The sequence below is a fragment of the Genypterus blacodes genome, unplaced genomic scaffold (assembly GCF_046128005.1).
Source record: "Genypterus blacodes isolate CSIRO-AG114 ecotype Tasmania unplaced genomic scaffold, CSIRO-AGI_Gbla_v1 ptg000007l_1, whole genome shotgun sequence".
NCBI classification, from domain to species: Eukaryota; Metazoa; Chordata; class Actinopteri; order Ophidiiformes; family Ophidiidae; genus Genypterus; species Genypterus blacodes.
Window position 1 is genome coordinate 5,443,339 of NW_027466821.1, and position 13,591 is coordinate 5,456,929.

Sequence of the window (13,591 nt, forward strand, 5' to 3'; positions counted from 1 at the left end):
CTATCTATCTATCTATCTATCTATTTTTTGAAAACGTCATCTGAATTATTAATGCCCCTAATCAATTACCTCGCCACAAACCTTGTACAAATGGAGTGTGGTCAGTACTCGTGTGGGCCCCTCAGAACATCAGCACCTACTGCTGTGATTATCATTTGATAAGTCGTAATTAAGCAGACGTCAGGACGTCGCATCGAGACGTGAGCTCAATTAATAACCACGTCAGAGCCAGAACGTCCCGTCTCCGTCACCTCCTCCATCAGCTCCTCTCATGCTGCCTTCAGGTGCTCTAGAAAAATATCGGAAAGAAAAAGTAAAGTCCAACTCAAAGGCGCTGTTTTATGGACATCAATTCTAGCAAAAGCTTTTCATGATCATGATGTCTCCTGGAGTCCTACTGGATTCTGGACAACCCTACACCAAGCTATGTTGCTGCTATTGCCATTTTTATGGGGTCAAAATCATCGTAAACTTCATTAAAGCAGCAGGTCAGCAACGTATTCTAAACTTAGTGAGATTTAAAGGAAAGTTTACAGGAAATATCAATAAAAATATATAGACATATAAAGAATATAAAGAAAAATGCCTGAGTGTCTTGTGGTTTGGATTGCGGGTACTTGGACTAAGTAGTTCTTATAGCGTGGCTGCTGCCCTAACGGGAGTTTTCAGGGAGCACTTGAAGGCAGCAGCGTCTCTGCCAGTTGCCGGAGATGCAGCAGCAGTGGATACCAGCACAATGTGTAGGAAGGCATAGGACTGGCAGCTCAACCTGTCCACACACAGGGACCGACAATGACCGGCCGGTGGCGAGACGGCACTTGCGTCCGCCTAGGAGACCCCGCCAGCGGGCTGAAAACGACACGAATGCCCCGGCAACAAGAACCGTCCAGAGAGCCCGGGGACGCGGCGGAGTCGGTGCGGGAGCTGCCGCGATGGATGCGGCTTTATTTCTACGGGATGCACGGCGTTGCTCTGGATGTCCTGCTTTCCTCCGTGCAGGGGGTTTTCAATGAGCGGGACCCCAAGCTGGTGGGCTTTTCCTCTCCGTATCTCTGCATCATGCATTCACTGACCCACTTCGCGCTGGAGAAGATCTACTCCCAGAAGAAGTCTTTCCGAGGTCGGCCCGTGGTTTTCCACCTGATCTTCTATCCGTCCATCTACATCGGGCTGCAGATCCTGATCGGGAACATAAACACCCTGACCGAGCAGGGGAAGATTGTTTCGGGGACCCAGCTGGCTGTGCACTATGCCCTGGCTCTGTATTTCTCCCAGGTGTTCCACGGAGCTCTGTCGCGGCTGCAGTACCTTCCCTCCTGCCCCGCCGACCTCTACGCCAAATCCCGGCAAATAGACGGAGCTAACCGCGGGGCACCTTGCGGTCTCCCTGGCCTGATGCGGTTCTTATTTTTCGGAATGCACGGCTTGCTCGACGAGGTGCTCTTCACATCTGCGTTCAACTTGGTGGAGACCAGAACCCTCAGTGGCCACACGTCCCTGTGGTCCTTCCTGATGTACGGCAGCTGCAGCTTCGTGGTGGAGAAGCTCTACCTCCACCTGCACTTCGAGAGAGGCTGGGGGACGTGGAGGAGGCTCCCCATGTACGTCTGCTCCATCTACACCTGGGAGCTGAGCTGGGGTCTGGCCCTCCGGCAGTTTGGTGCCTGCTCCTGGGACTACTCCCACTACCCCCACAACTTCATGGGGCTCATCACCCTGCTGTACCTGCCCGGCTGGGTCTGCCTCAGTCTGTATCAGGACGTGTTGTCCAATGTCCTTCTGAGAATCAAGTTCACCAAAGATGTGAATGATGTGAGCGGAGAGAATGGAGGTGTCAATGGACAACCGGGGTCTAGGAAGAAACGACATTAATTTTTCTTCTCTAAGCAAAACAATACAGACTTTGTTTGATTCAGAGTTATTGAGTGAGTATAAACATACAGCAAGGTTACTATGGGCTTTTATCAGAAATGGATATACATTTATACAGAGTAAATTGTATTTCTAGCAGGCTGTATCTTCTTTACCAAAGGTGTCTTATTGATATCATCATCTTTGTTTATTGGCTGTTGGGTCCTATTTTGATTTCATTGGCGAAAAACCAAAAGTTGCCTTTTGTAAATTTAGATTCCCAGAATGAAGATTAGGAGCCTTTGAATAGAGACAAAGGTGTTTTTAGCGAGAGGATGATTTGGAGACATCCAGCTCTGATATTGTATGCCAGAGTTGCTGGATCAAATTGGCCTTTCAAATCAAATTGTACTTGAAAAGAGTCTCTATTTCGATTTCACTCGCCCTATAAGATAAAAAGTAGTCTGTATCAAAAGAGGTATTTATAATGACTACACCTATTTGAAATGAGGACAATGTAGTCACGAGATGTTGAGTTACAATACTTGTGCAGCTTGAATTCTCTAACTTCCCTTGAGGCTCTGTTGACTGTCAACAAGTCATGTTGACGTGCAGCTCTACAATGCCTGCTGTTTCTGTGTCCACATCTATAATGTATATGGATCAAAACAGAACTTCTAAGGATCTAATACTCTTTATCTAACCTGCCTGTTTTTAATTCAGTTCTGTTAACTTACTGCCATTTTTAACTAAATAGTTCAAAGTACATAGTTGCAGTTTTACTCTTTTTACAGGCCCTTCTGAAGTCTTGAGGATATTATTCTCATTTTTAAACAGTGCTGTCTGAGCCATACTGTGAGGCATGGTGGCAGTATGTCTACTTTCATGTCATCCACTTATGCATTTGCATGTTTCGATTGTAGCTCACATGAAAACCTGCATGATATAAAAACACAACAAACAAAAGATATTTTTCAAAGGTTGATGACTTAGCAAAAATCCAAAGTCAGTATTTTCAAGATTCAGAGGATACATCTTAAATATTTTGTAAGAAAAGTTGTTGAAATTGACTGATGCATAAGAAGTACCAGAGTAGAGAAAAACCCAGTGACATATGTAGCACGATAAGCTTTAGCTGAGTGGATATGAGGCGCTGAGTGAGATTTTACTGTGAATATTTATTGCTGGAGTGCCTTCCTCTCTTTCCTCTTTGTATTGACGTGAATAAACCTGTGTAATGCAGTGCTCAGCGTGTGAAAATAATTATATGAGTACTTCTGTGGCTATATTGAGCTCTTGGGAATGAGCACACCTGGGGGACACTGACCTCTATGACATCATGACGATCTTAGGTTTAAACACAACCAAGTTGAGTCTATTTCAGGATCGCTGTGCTTTCATCCTGTACTGTTGCAGTGACAAAACAGTCCTCATGTCCTATTGTAAATTAATTATACTCCCACAGCTGCTGCATATCACCGAAGAGGCGGTTTTGTTATTTCTGTTTACTCAGTTTATTCCTAAAGCAATTTTACTGAGCAGATTTCTCACAGAAAACCGATGGATGTTGCGTTTTTGATAGATGTGCAGGATTTCCACACAAAGGTGCCTCAAAACACAGGCACTCTTATACCCAGTCAGCATAAGAGTGAATCAGTTTAAATCTATGCACTAAATTAAAGTTAGTTATAAAGTTAGAATAAATGTATATATATTCCCGATCAGGATATATATTTAAACAAAATGACCCCTGTAAATTTGGATAGTATGAGCAATAAATAATTTAGAGATATATATTTTGCACTGGGATTGTGATCATAATGGGTTAATTATGTACAAATCATTTCAACCTTACACACGCTGATGCATTGTTGGCACGTCAACTCTACCGACCGGTTTATCAAGCAACAACCCATCATTTTGGAAGAGCCTGCTGGAGTTACAGATTCACCAGTTTCATTTGTTGCTGGAATCAATCCTATCACTCATGCCTTTTAATGATTCACTCATAATCGCAGATCATTCTGTTCTAATCTCTCAGTAAGTTTGGAATTTCCTGTGGAATTTTTGAATGTAAAAAAGATGCGTGTTGAGCTGTTTTTTGTGATAAACACCTACACACAGGACAGTGAGATTTATATGCATTTTTAGACCTGGGCTGCTAAAATAGAGAGTGATTTGATACTGCTTGTAACATTAAAATACATCAAAAAGTGTCACAGGTTATTTTTAAACCTGCAGGTGCTTCACAAAGGAACCAAACTGCACCCTCCTTCACCCTCATTGATGTGACAAAGGCATAATTTATCTCTCATGTTATTGTAGCTGTTATCTGTGTTGAGTAGCCTGGCAGCTACTCAACAAAAAAGTCTGCGTCATCGTTTCACTTCTCTGAGTTACAACCACTTATTACAGCTAAGGCTTTCCCGTGTCACTTTATTTGAATCACACTTCTACGCATTTGTGCTGTGTTTAATATAGAAAGACCAAACAGCTTTTTACAACATGAGACAGACTGGATTGAAATGCTGATTTAATTCAAACAGTGAAATGTGTTCTAACTGTATGTACGACTGAAGATTTCATTAAATCTGAGGAAAATTCTGTGACTTGACTTGTTTTCCTTTTGTATGTTCAACTTATACCAAGCATATAAAAGAACAATTGTGACTTTTGACAACTAAATCCCCGTTGGTAAAGGGGAAATGTAAGTAAAGCAAGGCTTGATTACATGTAAAAGGAAGAAGGAAATCTCACTGTCCTGTATAACCAGGAAAAACTCTCCCACCTTTGTTTACTCTTACGTAATGTGCAGGTTGGCTCGTAGCATGTTATGCTTCTGCCATCACTGTATGAATGGGTGAATGTAAGGTCAGTTTAAAGCGCTTTGAATATAAGTACAGAGTTATTATAATAGTTATTATGACGTGGGTTTGGGCGTAGGTTCGTGTTGGTGCATGTTTGCACACAATCTTATCTGGGGCATGCAACATGTCACTGCAAAGCAAAGTCCACATGTAAAGACAGTTGATCATGTGACAGGAAGCCTCTGGGGTTCTCTCTCGCTGCTTCCTTGTCATGATGTTGTTGTCATGAATGAAATGATACATATGGCGAAACGGAGGGGAAATTAGATATTTTTTACGCATTCCTCTGAAGCCAAGAAGCTAAAGACGACTTGTTTTGATGTTCATACAATGATCTTTTTATTGTCTCCAGTCCTAAAGAGGCGTGGCAATTCCCTTCAGGGGAGCAGTGAGGAAGATTGTTGTTTTATGATGCTCAAAGTGTTTCCTGTTACTGTTTATGGATGTGGAAAGTTGTCAAGGAAACGTGTGTGTGTATGTGTGTGTGTGTGTGTGTGTGTGTCTGTGTGTGTGTGTGTATGTGTGTGTGTGTGTGTGTGTGTGTGTGTGTGTGTGTGTGTGTGTGTGTGTGTGTGTGTGTGTGTGGATGGGGGTAGATGGACAGAAATATGCATCATGGCACCAGATTTGTCTTGGTTTCTTTTTCACTGAGCAATGATGGCATGGCACAAAATCAACACACACACTCTCTCACTCTCTCTCTCTCTCACACACACTCACTCTTTATCTCTCTCTGAGGGACAACAACCTTGGCGATCGCTCTGACACGACCACTTAGCGCACACATTTAACGCCCAGAGGACAAAGTGAATACAACAACGACCTACAGTATCTGCTGACAACGGCCCGGTGGGGACACCGTGCAAGCATTTAAAAAAAAAGCCTCAGTCACTTTATATTTATGTTTCAGAAAGCTTCACAAGTGCCATCTTAAAGGTTCAGTTCAGTTTGAGTTGTAAATCGTGTGCTTTGTGTTTTCATTTTATTCTGCTTCATAGTATCAGCAGACAAACAACACCTCTGTAGCTCACTGGCTGTTTGATCTCATTTACATACAGTCAAATTACTAGTCAAATCATCAGTCAAATATCGAACAGATTTGTCTTTGTTTGACATTAGACAATATATAGACAGATGGATATCCAGAATTATACAGTGTATGGCAGCTTACTGAACATTTAGAGGCCTTTATTATCCACAATACATTCCAGCCATTTCTCTCCTCATGCAGGCCTGCTCAGGCCGTTGTGTTCTGCTCAGTGATGCCCCCCGCCAAGGGTAAATCATGTTATGGATCAATTGCCCATCCCATAACTTTTTAATTTCCGAGTTTAAAAGCTACTACTCAAAGCCTGCTCAAAACTGCTGACGGTGGCCATGTTCTCTGGCGTTATCTTGCAACATGATGCCTAAGCAGTCACAGCATACAGGCCTGTGTTAACATGACATAAGCAAATTTAGAGGTGAGTTGTTCCAATCTGTCCTTTTAGGTTGCTGAGAGGCTAAACTTTCATCTTTTTCACGTTTTCCTTAGTGATGCTGGCCTGTTGTACATGATCCCTGGCAGCTTTTTTCAGCGTATTTGCATTTTTGTACAGCCCTTGCTTCACATTGATTATCAGAGCCTTGGCCAGCTCTCTGTACGTCCTGGGAGTGCAGTTGAGTCCTTCGTAGCACTGGCAGGTAAACTTCTGACTCAGAGTCTTCAAGTCCGCTAATGTCGGTCTACCTTGAACAAGGTAGCGGTTCTGGACGCGTGCGACCTTGAAGTTCCCAGGGCTCAGATGGAGGTAGTGGTCGGAGTTGTATTTTTTGCGGATGCAGCGGCCGTTCCCTCGGCACAGGAAGTTGCCGCAGAGCTGGGTGGCCGCCGTGACGTTGGCGATGTACGGGTTGAGAGTGGAGGAGAGGTAGGAGGAGAGGGCTTCACATGAGGCCTGGAGAGAAGGAGGGGAAATGTTTTATTATGGTCACACGCAGGACTGGCTGGCTTAATGTCCCTCGTCAGCACTTCAGCCACTGAGGTATTGGCGGTAACAGAGACGAGCAGACTCCTGTGTCATCTAATGGAACTTATTGTCTCTGTCCTGTTCCCTGCCGCCAGCAAAGCGGTCGTGTCTTTCAGCGGTCCAGTGGAGGTCTGGGGCGTGTGGTTACCTTGTCATCATAGTCAGAGCTGGCACCCCACAGCACAGCGCCGGACGCTCCCACTGCGGCACTTTCTCCTATGGTGCTGACTAGATCCACCTGGACACACACATACATAAACACACACGGTCAGACTGTAAATGAACAATGTACAATGAACACGCACATACAGCATCTATGTTAAAACACAGCACAGACTTTACCACTGTTGTGTTGTGGGTATCCAAACAAGAATACACACATCATCGTGGTTGCGTAAGAGGATAAGGATGACTCTGTCGGGTGAGGTTTACTACCACAAGGAGCAAGGGTGACGTTACACCGAGAAACCAAACTCCTCTCAGACTGAACCACAGGCTGGAAACACCTCACCGCTGAGATGAAGACGTAACCTAAGATCAATCTAATCTTGTCAAGTGGGGGGTTGCTCATCACGGCAGAATGACAAAAGCCATTTAGATAGTGGTCTCTTTCTTTCTCTCTCTTTGTTTCTCTTTCTTTCTTTCTTTCCTTGTTTAAGTAGTGGTTCAGTGGTTATTAGTGGTCATTATCAACAAATGCCTCCCATTGCCTCCCCATGCCTCTTCACTGTATGTATCAGAGATTAGAGCCGGTATTAAACACATCATTAATTTAGGTGATCTGTATCTCACCTGGCTGAGGAAGCGTCTGTTCTGATCTGTGAAAACAGGTCGAGTGTAAACAAACACGGGTGCGGTGCATCTTCGCGGTGACATCGCCGACACCCTCAGAGCCTCCTGGATCCGGTTTCGCACCATCAGTGCGGCTTTGTGGCTGTCTGCCAAGGAGGCCTGAAACAATGGAAGGATAATCTTATTTGTGTATTTAGAAGTGAGGTGATTATTTGCTGAAATGCTTCACCCACCTGCAGGTAAGCAGAGGGGTAGAGGGCCGTGCTGGACTCCCACAGCCAGAGCAGCTGGTCATTCTGCCTCTTCACCTCCTCAGAGCACTGGCCCGTGTAGCTCCGCTCCTGCCAGCCGTAGTTGTAACAGTTAGGAAATAAGTAGAAACCCCACAGGTAGTTGGGCCTCATGGATCTGCCCAGTGCCAGTGTGTGTGACATGAGACTCCTGGCTGCCAACTAGCATCAGGAAGGAAAGAAGGGAAGAATTATTCCTTCGAACAGGAACTGGTTTATTCTCCAGTTTCTCCAGTCTGCTGGACTGACCTGGAACTGTTCTTTGGCTTTCTCCATGGCCTGCAGTGCTGTGAGGGCCTTCTTCTCCATCTCCATGGCATGAGCCAAAGATAATGTCTGATAGATTCTCTTGGTGCCCCAGTTTCTGTCCCATAGGGGGCGCCACTCCTCCCAGTCGATCACAGCCAAGCCTCGGGTTGTCCTGGAAAGAACAAAGAAGGTAGTGGTAAAGTAAATGGAATTTGATTTAATTTAATCAAATTTAATTAAAATGTTGCAAGCTCTCACCTGGATGGGATGTAGTAGTTAACATCTGCTCTGGCTTTGTTTATGCTTTCTCTCAGGTTACTTCTCTGAGGAATGCCCCCATAGAATTTTTTCCTACCGGTGTGGTCAACATGTGGGTAAAGACCCAGACGGTCTGTATAGAATAGAGATAAGAACTGATCCGGAACCTGCAGCAGAAACAAAATAACGATAATGGAATTCCATTTAGTCAAGAAATTTCATCAAAAGACGTCATATAAAACATTGTTCGACTACTTTACCTTAGCAGGTGTGGCCACTCCTTTGAAGGGTGACGTGTCCAGTGAGATGTTGTATCTGTTGCACACCAGGTCCGGGATGTTCCAGCTAACGATGAAAGGCTGGTCTTCAAACAGTGGAGCGGCGGTGTGGGGGAGAGATGGAGGCGGAGGAAGTCTGGGTTGGTGTGAGGTTGGAGGAAATAATGAGGTTTCGGGGATGGGATAAGGGAATTTGGAGATTGTGGAAGAAGGAGATGCAAGAACAGGAAAGGGAAGTTTGCGTGAAGTTGAGTTAGTGGGAAGAGGTGAGATAGATGAGAATGTTTGCTGAACAAGTGTGTTGGTGCAGTTTGGGGGATGAAGAATCAAATGTTGTTTCTGGCATCGAAGAGGAGGAGGACATTTAAGACAACAACGGACAGGATCAGCACAGATGGACGGTGGTTTGGCGCGATGAGGAGAAACAGTTTTTGTAGCAGCTGTAGATGAGGTTATTAGGAGGCCTGTGGGAGATTTTTTGATGAAAAGTGAAGCTGACGTGATTGATTTGAAAGGGTAACGAGCTGCTGGTGCAGAACTTGGCTTGACAGCAGTAAGAGAAATGTAGTTTGACGTTTTGGCAGAGGTTGATGACTTCGAGATTACAGGAGCGGTAGTAAAAGCAGAAGCGGTTTGGTTTGGGGACGACGAGGCGAGAGAGGTCGCGACCTCCGGTGCTTTCAAGACAGGTAAGGAGAGAACAGGCCAAAGAGAAATAGTGAGAGTGGGGAGGAGAGACAGAGTGAGAGGAGGGAGGAATGATGGAGCAAGCGAGAGGATCAGCAGTGAACAGCTCCTGCTCTTCTTTGTGAGTGAAACCATCCTTTACCCTTGCTGAAGAAAAAAAAAAAAAAACAATGTTAAAAGGTTAAAAAAAACTGTTAAAAAAACTGTTAAAGAAATCTTATTTGTTTCTAAATGTCTGGCAGGCTCCCGTAGTCTCTTAGCATCATAATTTGGAAGGGCTGCCACAAGGAGGAGGAGGATAATTTCACAGGTTCTTCATCATTCTGCCCAGCTGTCACATCTGACCTGAAATCGTCTTTCACCACAATCCCACAAGACTCTGTTCTTGTTTTGCCAAATCTAACACAACATTTCCTCAGATGATTCCCAACACATTCCCACAAACTGTAATTCAATCTGTCAAATGTGACGATTGCGCTCTCTTCACCACCTATAAAGCCACAAACTAGAAGTAATGTGCAATATAAACCCACGTCTCCCTGCGTTGTAAATCTTACATTAAAACAAACACATCTTCACAATCATAAAGTGCAACCTCAAAATCCCTCAGAAACACCGAATGACCAGCCCAAACCTTCATGCTCAGATATTTCATAAAAACACACATTACCTGGACATGCCTTCAGTGGAACCGTGTCACCATAAAATCCATTGATTTGTGCTATAATGGCTGCAGCAGAGAGAGCGATAATGTCCTTCCAGAGACAACGCTGCCTGATGCGGGTAGGACAGATGTACAGAGAGACATCCACAGGCAGAAGGGCAGCGTATAAGGACGCACTCTGCACCCTGTTTGTGACTGGATAACCTCTTGTTATGATCGTCCCGTGCCAAGTTTGAGGAAGGGACACCTGGGTGTGAGGTTATGTAGGGTAGCACCGCATGAAGCTCAGACTGTTTTTGCACTGGCGCTGCTGTCTGACGCCCTGGGGTCAACAGATTGTTACAACAAGGGTGTTTGCGCTTGTGTGTGTGAGAGGATAAAGTGATGACATCCATTTTCATATAATTATTAGCACACAGGAAAGCTTATAATGTCAGTTGCATTTCACAACGGATCTTTGGCTATAGCTGTTAGAGGTTCATGGAAACAACACATAACAACACTGCACAGCAACTACACAAATGGAACCATCAGGCTGTTGTTGATTATTGTCATCAATCTGGATGTGAATAACTGGAAATAATCTGGTGACAACAGTTGATTAACAACATCACTGGGTGGCATTTGTCTCCTCAGGACAGTTTGACACCAAGGTGGCAAGAGAGAAGTTTTATACTGATCTTATGTGTGAGCACACAAACAATGTCTGTGACACACAGTGAACAAATATTGTCTGTCCAACCTGACTTTCCAGAAGCCCACCATTCGTTTGAGGATTGTTTCATAGACTGGGAGGTCAAAGGTCACCGTCCATGAGAAGAAAATTCATATAATACATACACTTAAACAAACAAATCAGACTATTTTTATCTCAGTGTGTGACCAGTTGTGTCTTGTTATTGTAATATACCTCTGTTTGCTCTGTACTTATGTGTTTATATGTGTGGTCGAGCAAATGCAATATGCCATTTGGTAGTGGTTACATCACGGTTTAGTGAGAGCAGACTGGAGCAGACTAGGTAATAACCTTTGACCCTACATAGCTGGGTATAGGAGCGTCTGTGGTGTGTGTGCGTGTGAGTGTCTGAAGGAATCTGTATGTTATTGAAGCAGGAGCGATGCTTATTGTCCAGCACAAGACGACTGGTGTGTGTCATGTAAAGGTTTGTTTAGGTCTATGCTGTTTCAATTAATCTCCAGGATCAGTTGAACGTAACTTCTTCAGTGCAGAACAGCAAATACTACTGTGCACATTTATTCAGCAATACATCTGGGACTAAAGCAAAAACAAGGCTGGATTCATTTTCATCTGGTCTGTAAGCACAGGCTGTTGGCTCTGAAGGGGTTGGATCAGATTTTGGGGACATGAAGTCATCCACCATCAACAGGTCCTGTATGGCAACATGCGGTGCGATGTAGAGTGCCAGGATGTTTTCAGTCAAGCCAGCTGACAGCCAATTCTTTACTTAGTTTTCTTTCTAAATGAAACAATGGGTGCAGTGGCACACTTCACCCAGTAGATGTCACAGCCTTCGTTAGGCCCCATTCAAAGTGTCTCCAGGTTTTCATTTACTGAGGTTCTTGGCAACCATGTGATTATCGCCACAGCCTTCATGTTGAAGTAAAGACTACAAACCATTGTGTCATGTAACAATAACCTTGTGATTTGTCCACACATTACAATTTCCTTTTATTCAAAGTCTCTAGTACTTAAATCTTCATCATTGTGGTTCAAAATGCACAAGAAAAAAAGAGGGCGCTACAGGGTACAATAGACATAGCTGGCCAGCAGGCGCTTTGTAATCAAGTGATGCAGCCAAGTGAGATTTCCTTTCATTCTTAAACATGATTAGCTGCTCATTGTCATAGCCGTTGTCCTGCTTGCTGTTTTCAAAGAGTCTGAGCTGCATAACCTGATGCTACCATTGTTTTCTGCCCAAACAATGGCATTGAAGCACTGTAATCTCTCATTGATATAAGGAAATTCTGTAATAATTACTCCAACAGATGGGCAGTAACTTTTGACCATTGTTTCTCTGCTCATCACCCTTCATCATGCAGAGTTTAGATAGTTTGTAATCCAACCTAGGACAACACATGCGTGGGAAGATTCTGTTTGGGGCCATATTTGTAAATTAAAAATGTCACAGTGTCACACAATTTGACACAGTGCCTGGTAACCAGCATGTTTTGCGCAATGTCAGTTGTGTCGTATTTAGTACTGTGGTGCCATCTTGTGGTTAATCTGTAAAGAGTTTCAACAACTGACAATGCTCTTACGTCATTTTTCTAGGGAATGACCAGTATGTGATCTAGAATGAATTATCTCACTTGTCTCCAGTGCAACATAAAACAAGGCCACAATGTAGACAAACTATAAACACTATCTGTTTTTTCACAGTGTCAGATATTGAACTGACACACTGAACATCTGCAGGCCAGTTTCTGTTTTTCGTCCAAGCTACAATACAAATACAGTTATTTTCTGCATGCCCACTTCATGGTAGGACCAAATTGCTGAAAAGATACAGAGAGGCTATTAAATATTTATACCTGAGCCTGCAGGGGCTGTCCGCTTCCAAAACCCAGAATATAATATTCATGTTGTCCATGTTGGAAATTAGGTAAGATAAATGCAGATACCCCCAAAATATCTACCTAGAAGTTACATCATTTACATCTTTGACACAGGTATTTTATTTTACTTTGCATCCATTAATACATGCAAATACACAATGATGGAAAGAATCTCACACACACACACACACACACATACACACCCCCACTTCAGTCACCAAGTAGGTTTTACACAAGCATAGCATCTGTTCTCTTTCATTGTGTACGTAAGTGCATACCAAGCAGTTATAGCCATCAGTATCATGGTATTTGTATGAATAGAGCGGCTGTAATCCTACACAGTACATGGACGGATGCCTGTTTCACCCAGTTGCCTACATAATTACTTAATTTGCTACATCCTAAGGGACATTTCTTATGCACTGGGCAAATGTGACATTATCTTGAACTTGACACATTTTAAAACCAGACTCAGAAACCGAAAGGATGGAAACATTGTTCACCTTTGTAATGATCAGTGACTTAGTCATCATGTCAGCAAACAGCCTCACGTCATCAACATTATGAAATACCATGCAAGTTTCAGAAACTGAAACAATAAGTGGGCATTGTTCTCGTCTTTTCTCTCTTCTTTTCTGTATATCATTTAAACTAACTGCCCACAATCTCGCCCTTTGTTTTCTTCCCTGGCTCTCTCCCACCCTCTAGTCTCTTTTACAGCTACAGACTGACAATCTGCTCACCAATGTTCTTCTTATAACTACTGATCCAAGTGAGTCATTGCTAATACAGCCATTCTAACAGTAGATCAGACCTTAGTTACATAGAAGCAGTGAAATCAGGTGGTAGAGTTGCAGAGTTTCCTGAGGTGTTTCTCTGCCTGTCCGTCGAGTTTTTCAAGTTCAGCAAGACTGTGACAGACTCTGCTTAGGTGGAAGGAATTACTGGAGGTTGAAACAGCCACAGGCACCATGTGAGGTCATTTAAAAGAGTGTTTTCAGAATATATTGGGTTGATGATAAGACATTTGAGCATAAATAAAAGTTAGGTTCAATCGGAAACACCAACA

At 43.6% G+C, this 13,591-nt stretch overlaps 2 protein-coding genes across 2 annotated transcripts; one reads left to right on the forward strand and one right to left on the reverse strand.

Annotated features, from left to right (window-relative positions):
• Window positions 1–706: 706 nt before the first annotated feature.
• tmem229a (transmembrane protein 229A) lies at window positions 707–4,455 on the forward strand. Its single transcript, XM_076154577.1, has one exon. It carries the CDS (start codon window positions 793–795, stop codon window positions 1,870–1,872), a length of 1,080 nt encoding a protein of 359 aa, XP_076010692.1. The 5' UTR covers window positions 707–792; the 3' UTR covers window positions 1,873–4,455.
• Window positions 4,456–5,649: 1,194 nt separating this feature from the next.
• On the reverse strand, window positions 5,650–12,230 carry LOC143003646 (hyaluronidase-5-like). Its single transcript, XM_076154422.1, has 8 exons — window positions 12,226–12,230; window positions 8,577–8,730; window positions 8,317–8,483; window positions 8,059–8,230; window positions 7,753–7,971; window positions 7,520–7,678; window positions 6,876–6,965; window positions 5,650–6,655 (listed from the first exon to the last, which is right to left on the reverse strand). The coding sequence occupies exons 1-8, from the start codon at window positions 12,228–12,230 to the stop codon at window positions 6,221–6,223; spliced, it is 1,401 nt and encodes a 466-aa protein (XP_076010537.1). The 3' UTR covers window positions 5,650–6,220.
• Between the last annotated feature and the right edge of the window lie 1,361 nt (window positions 12,231–13,591).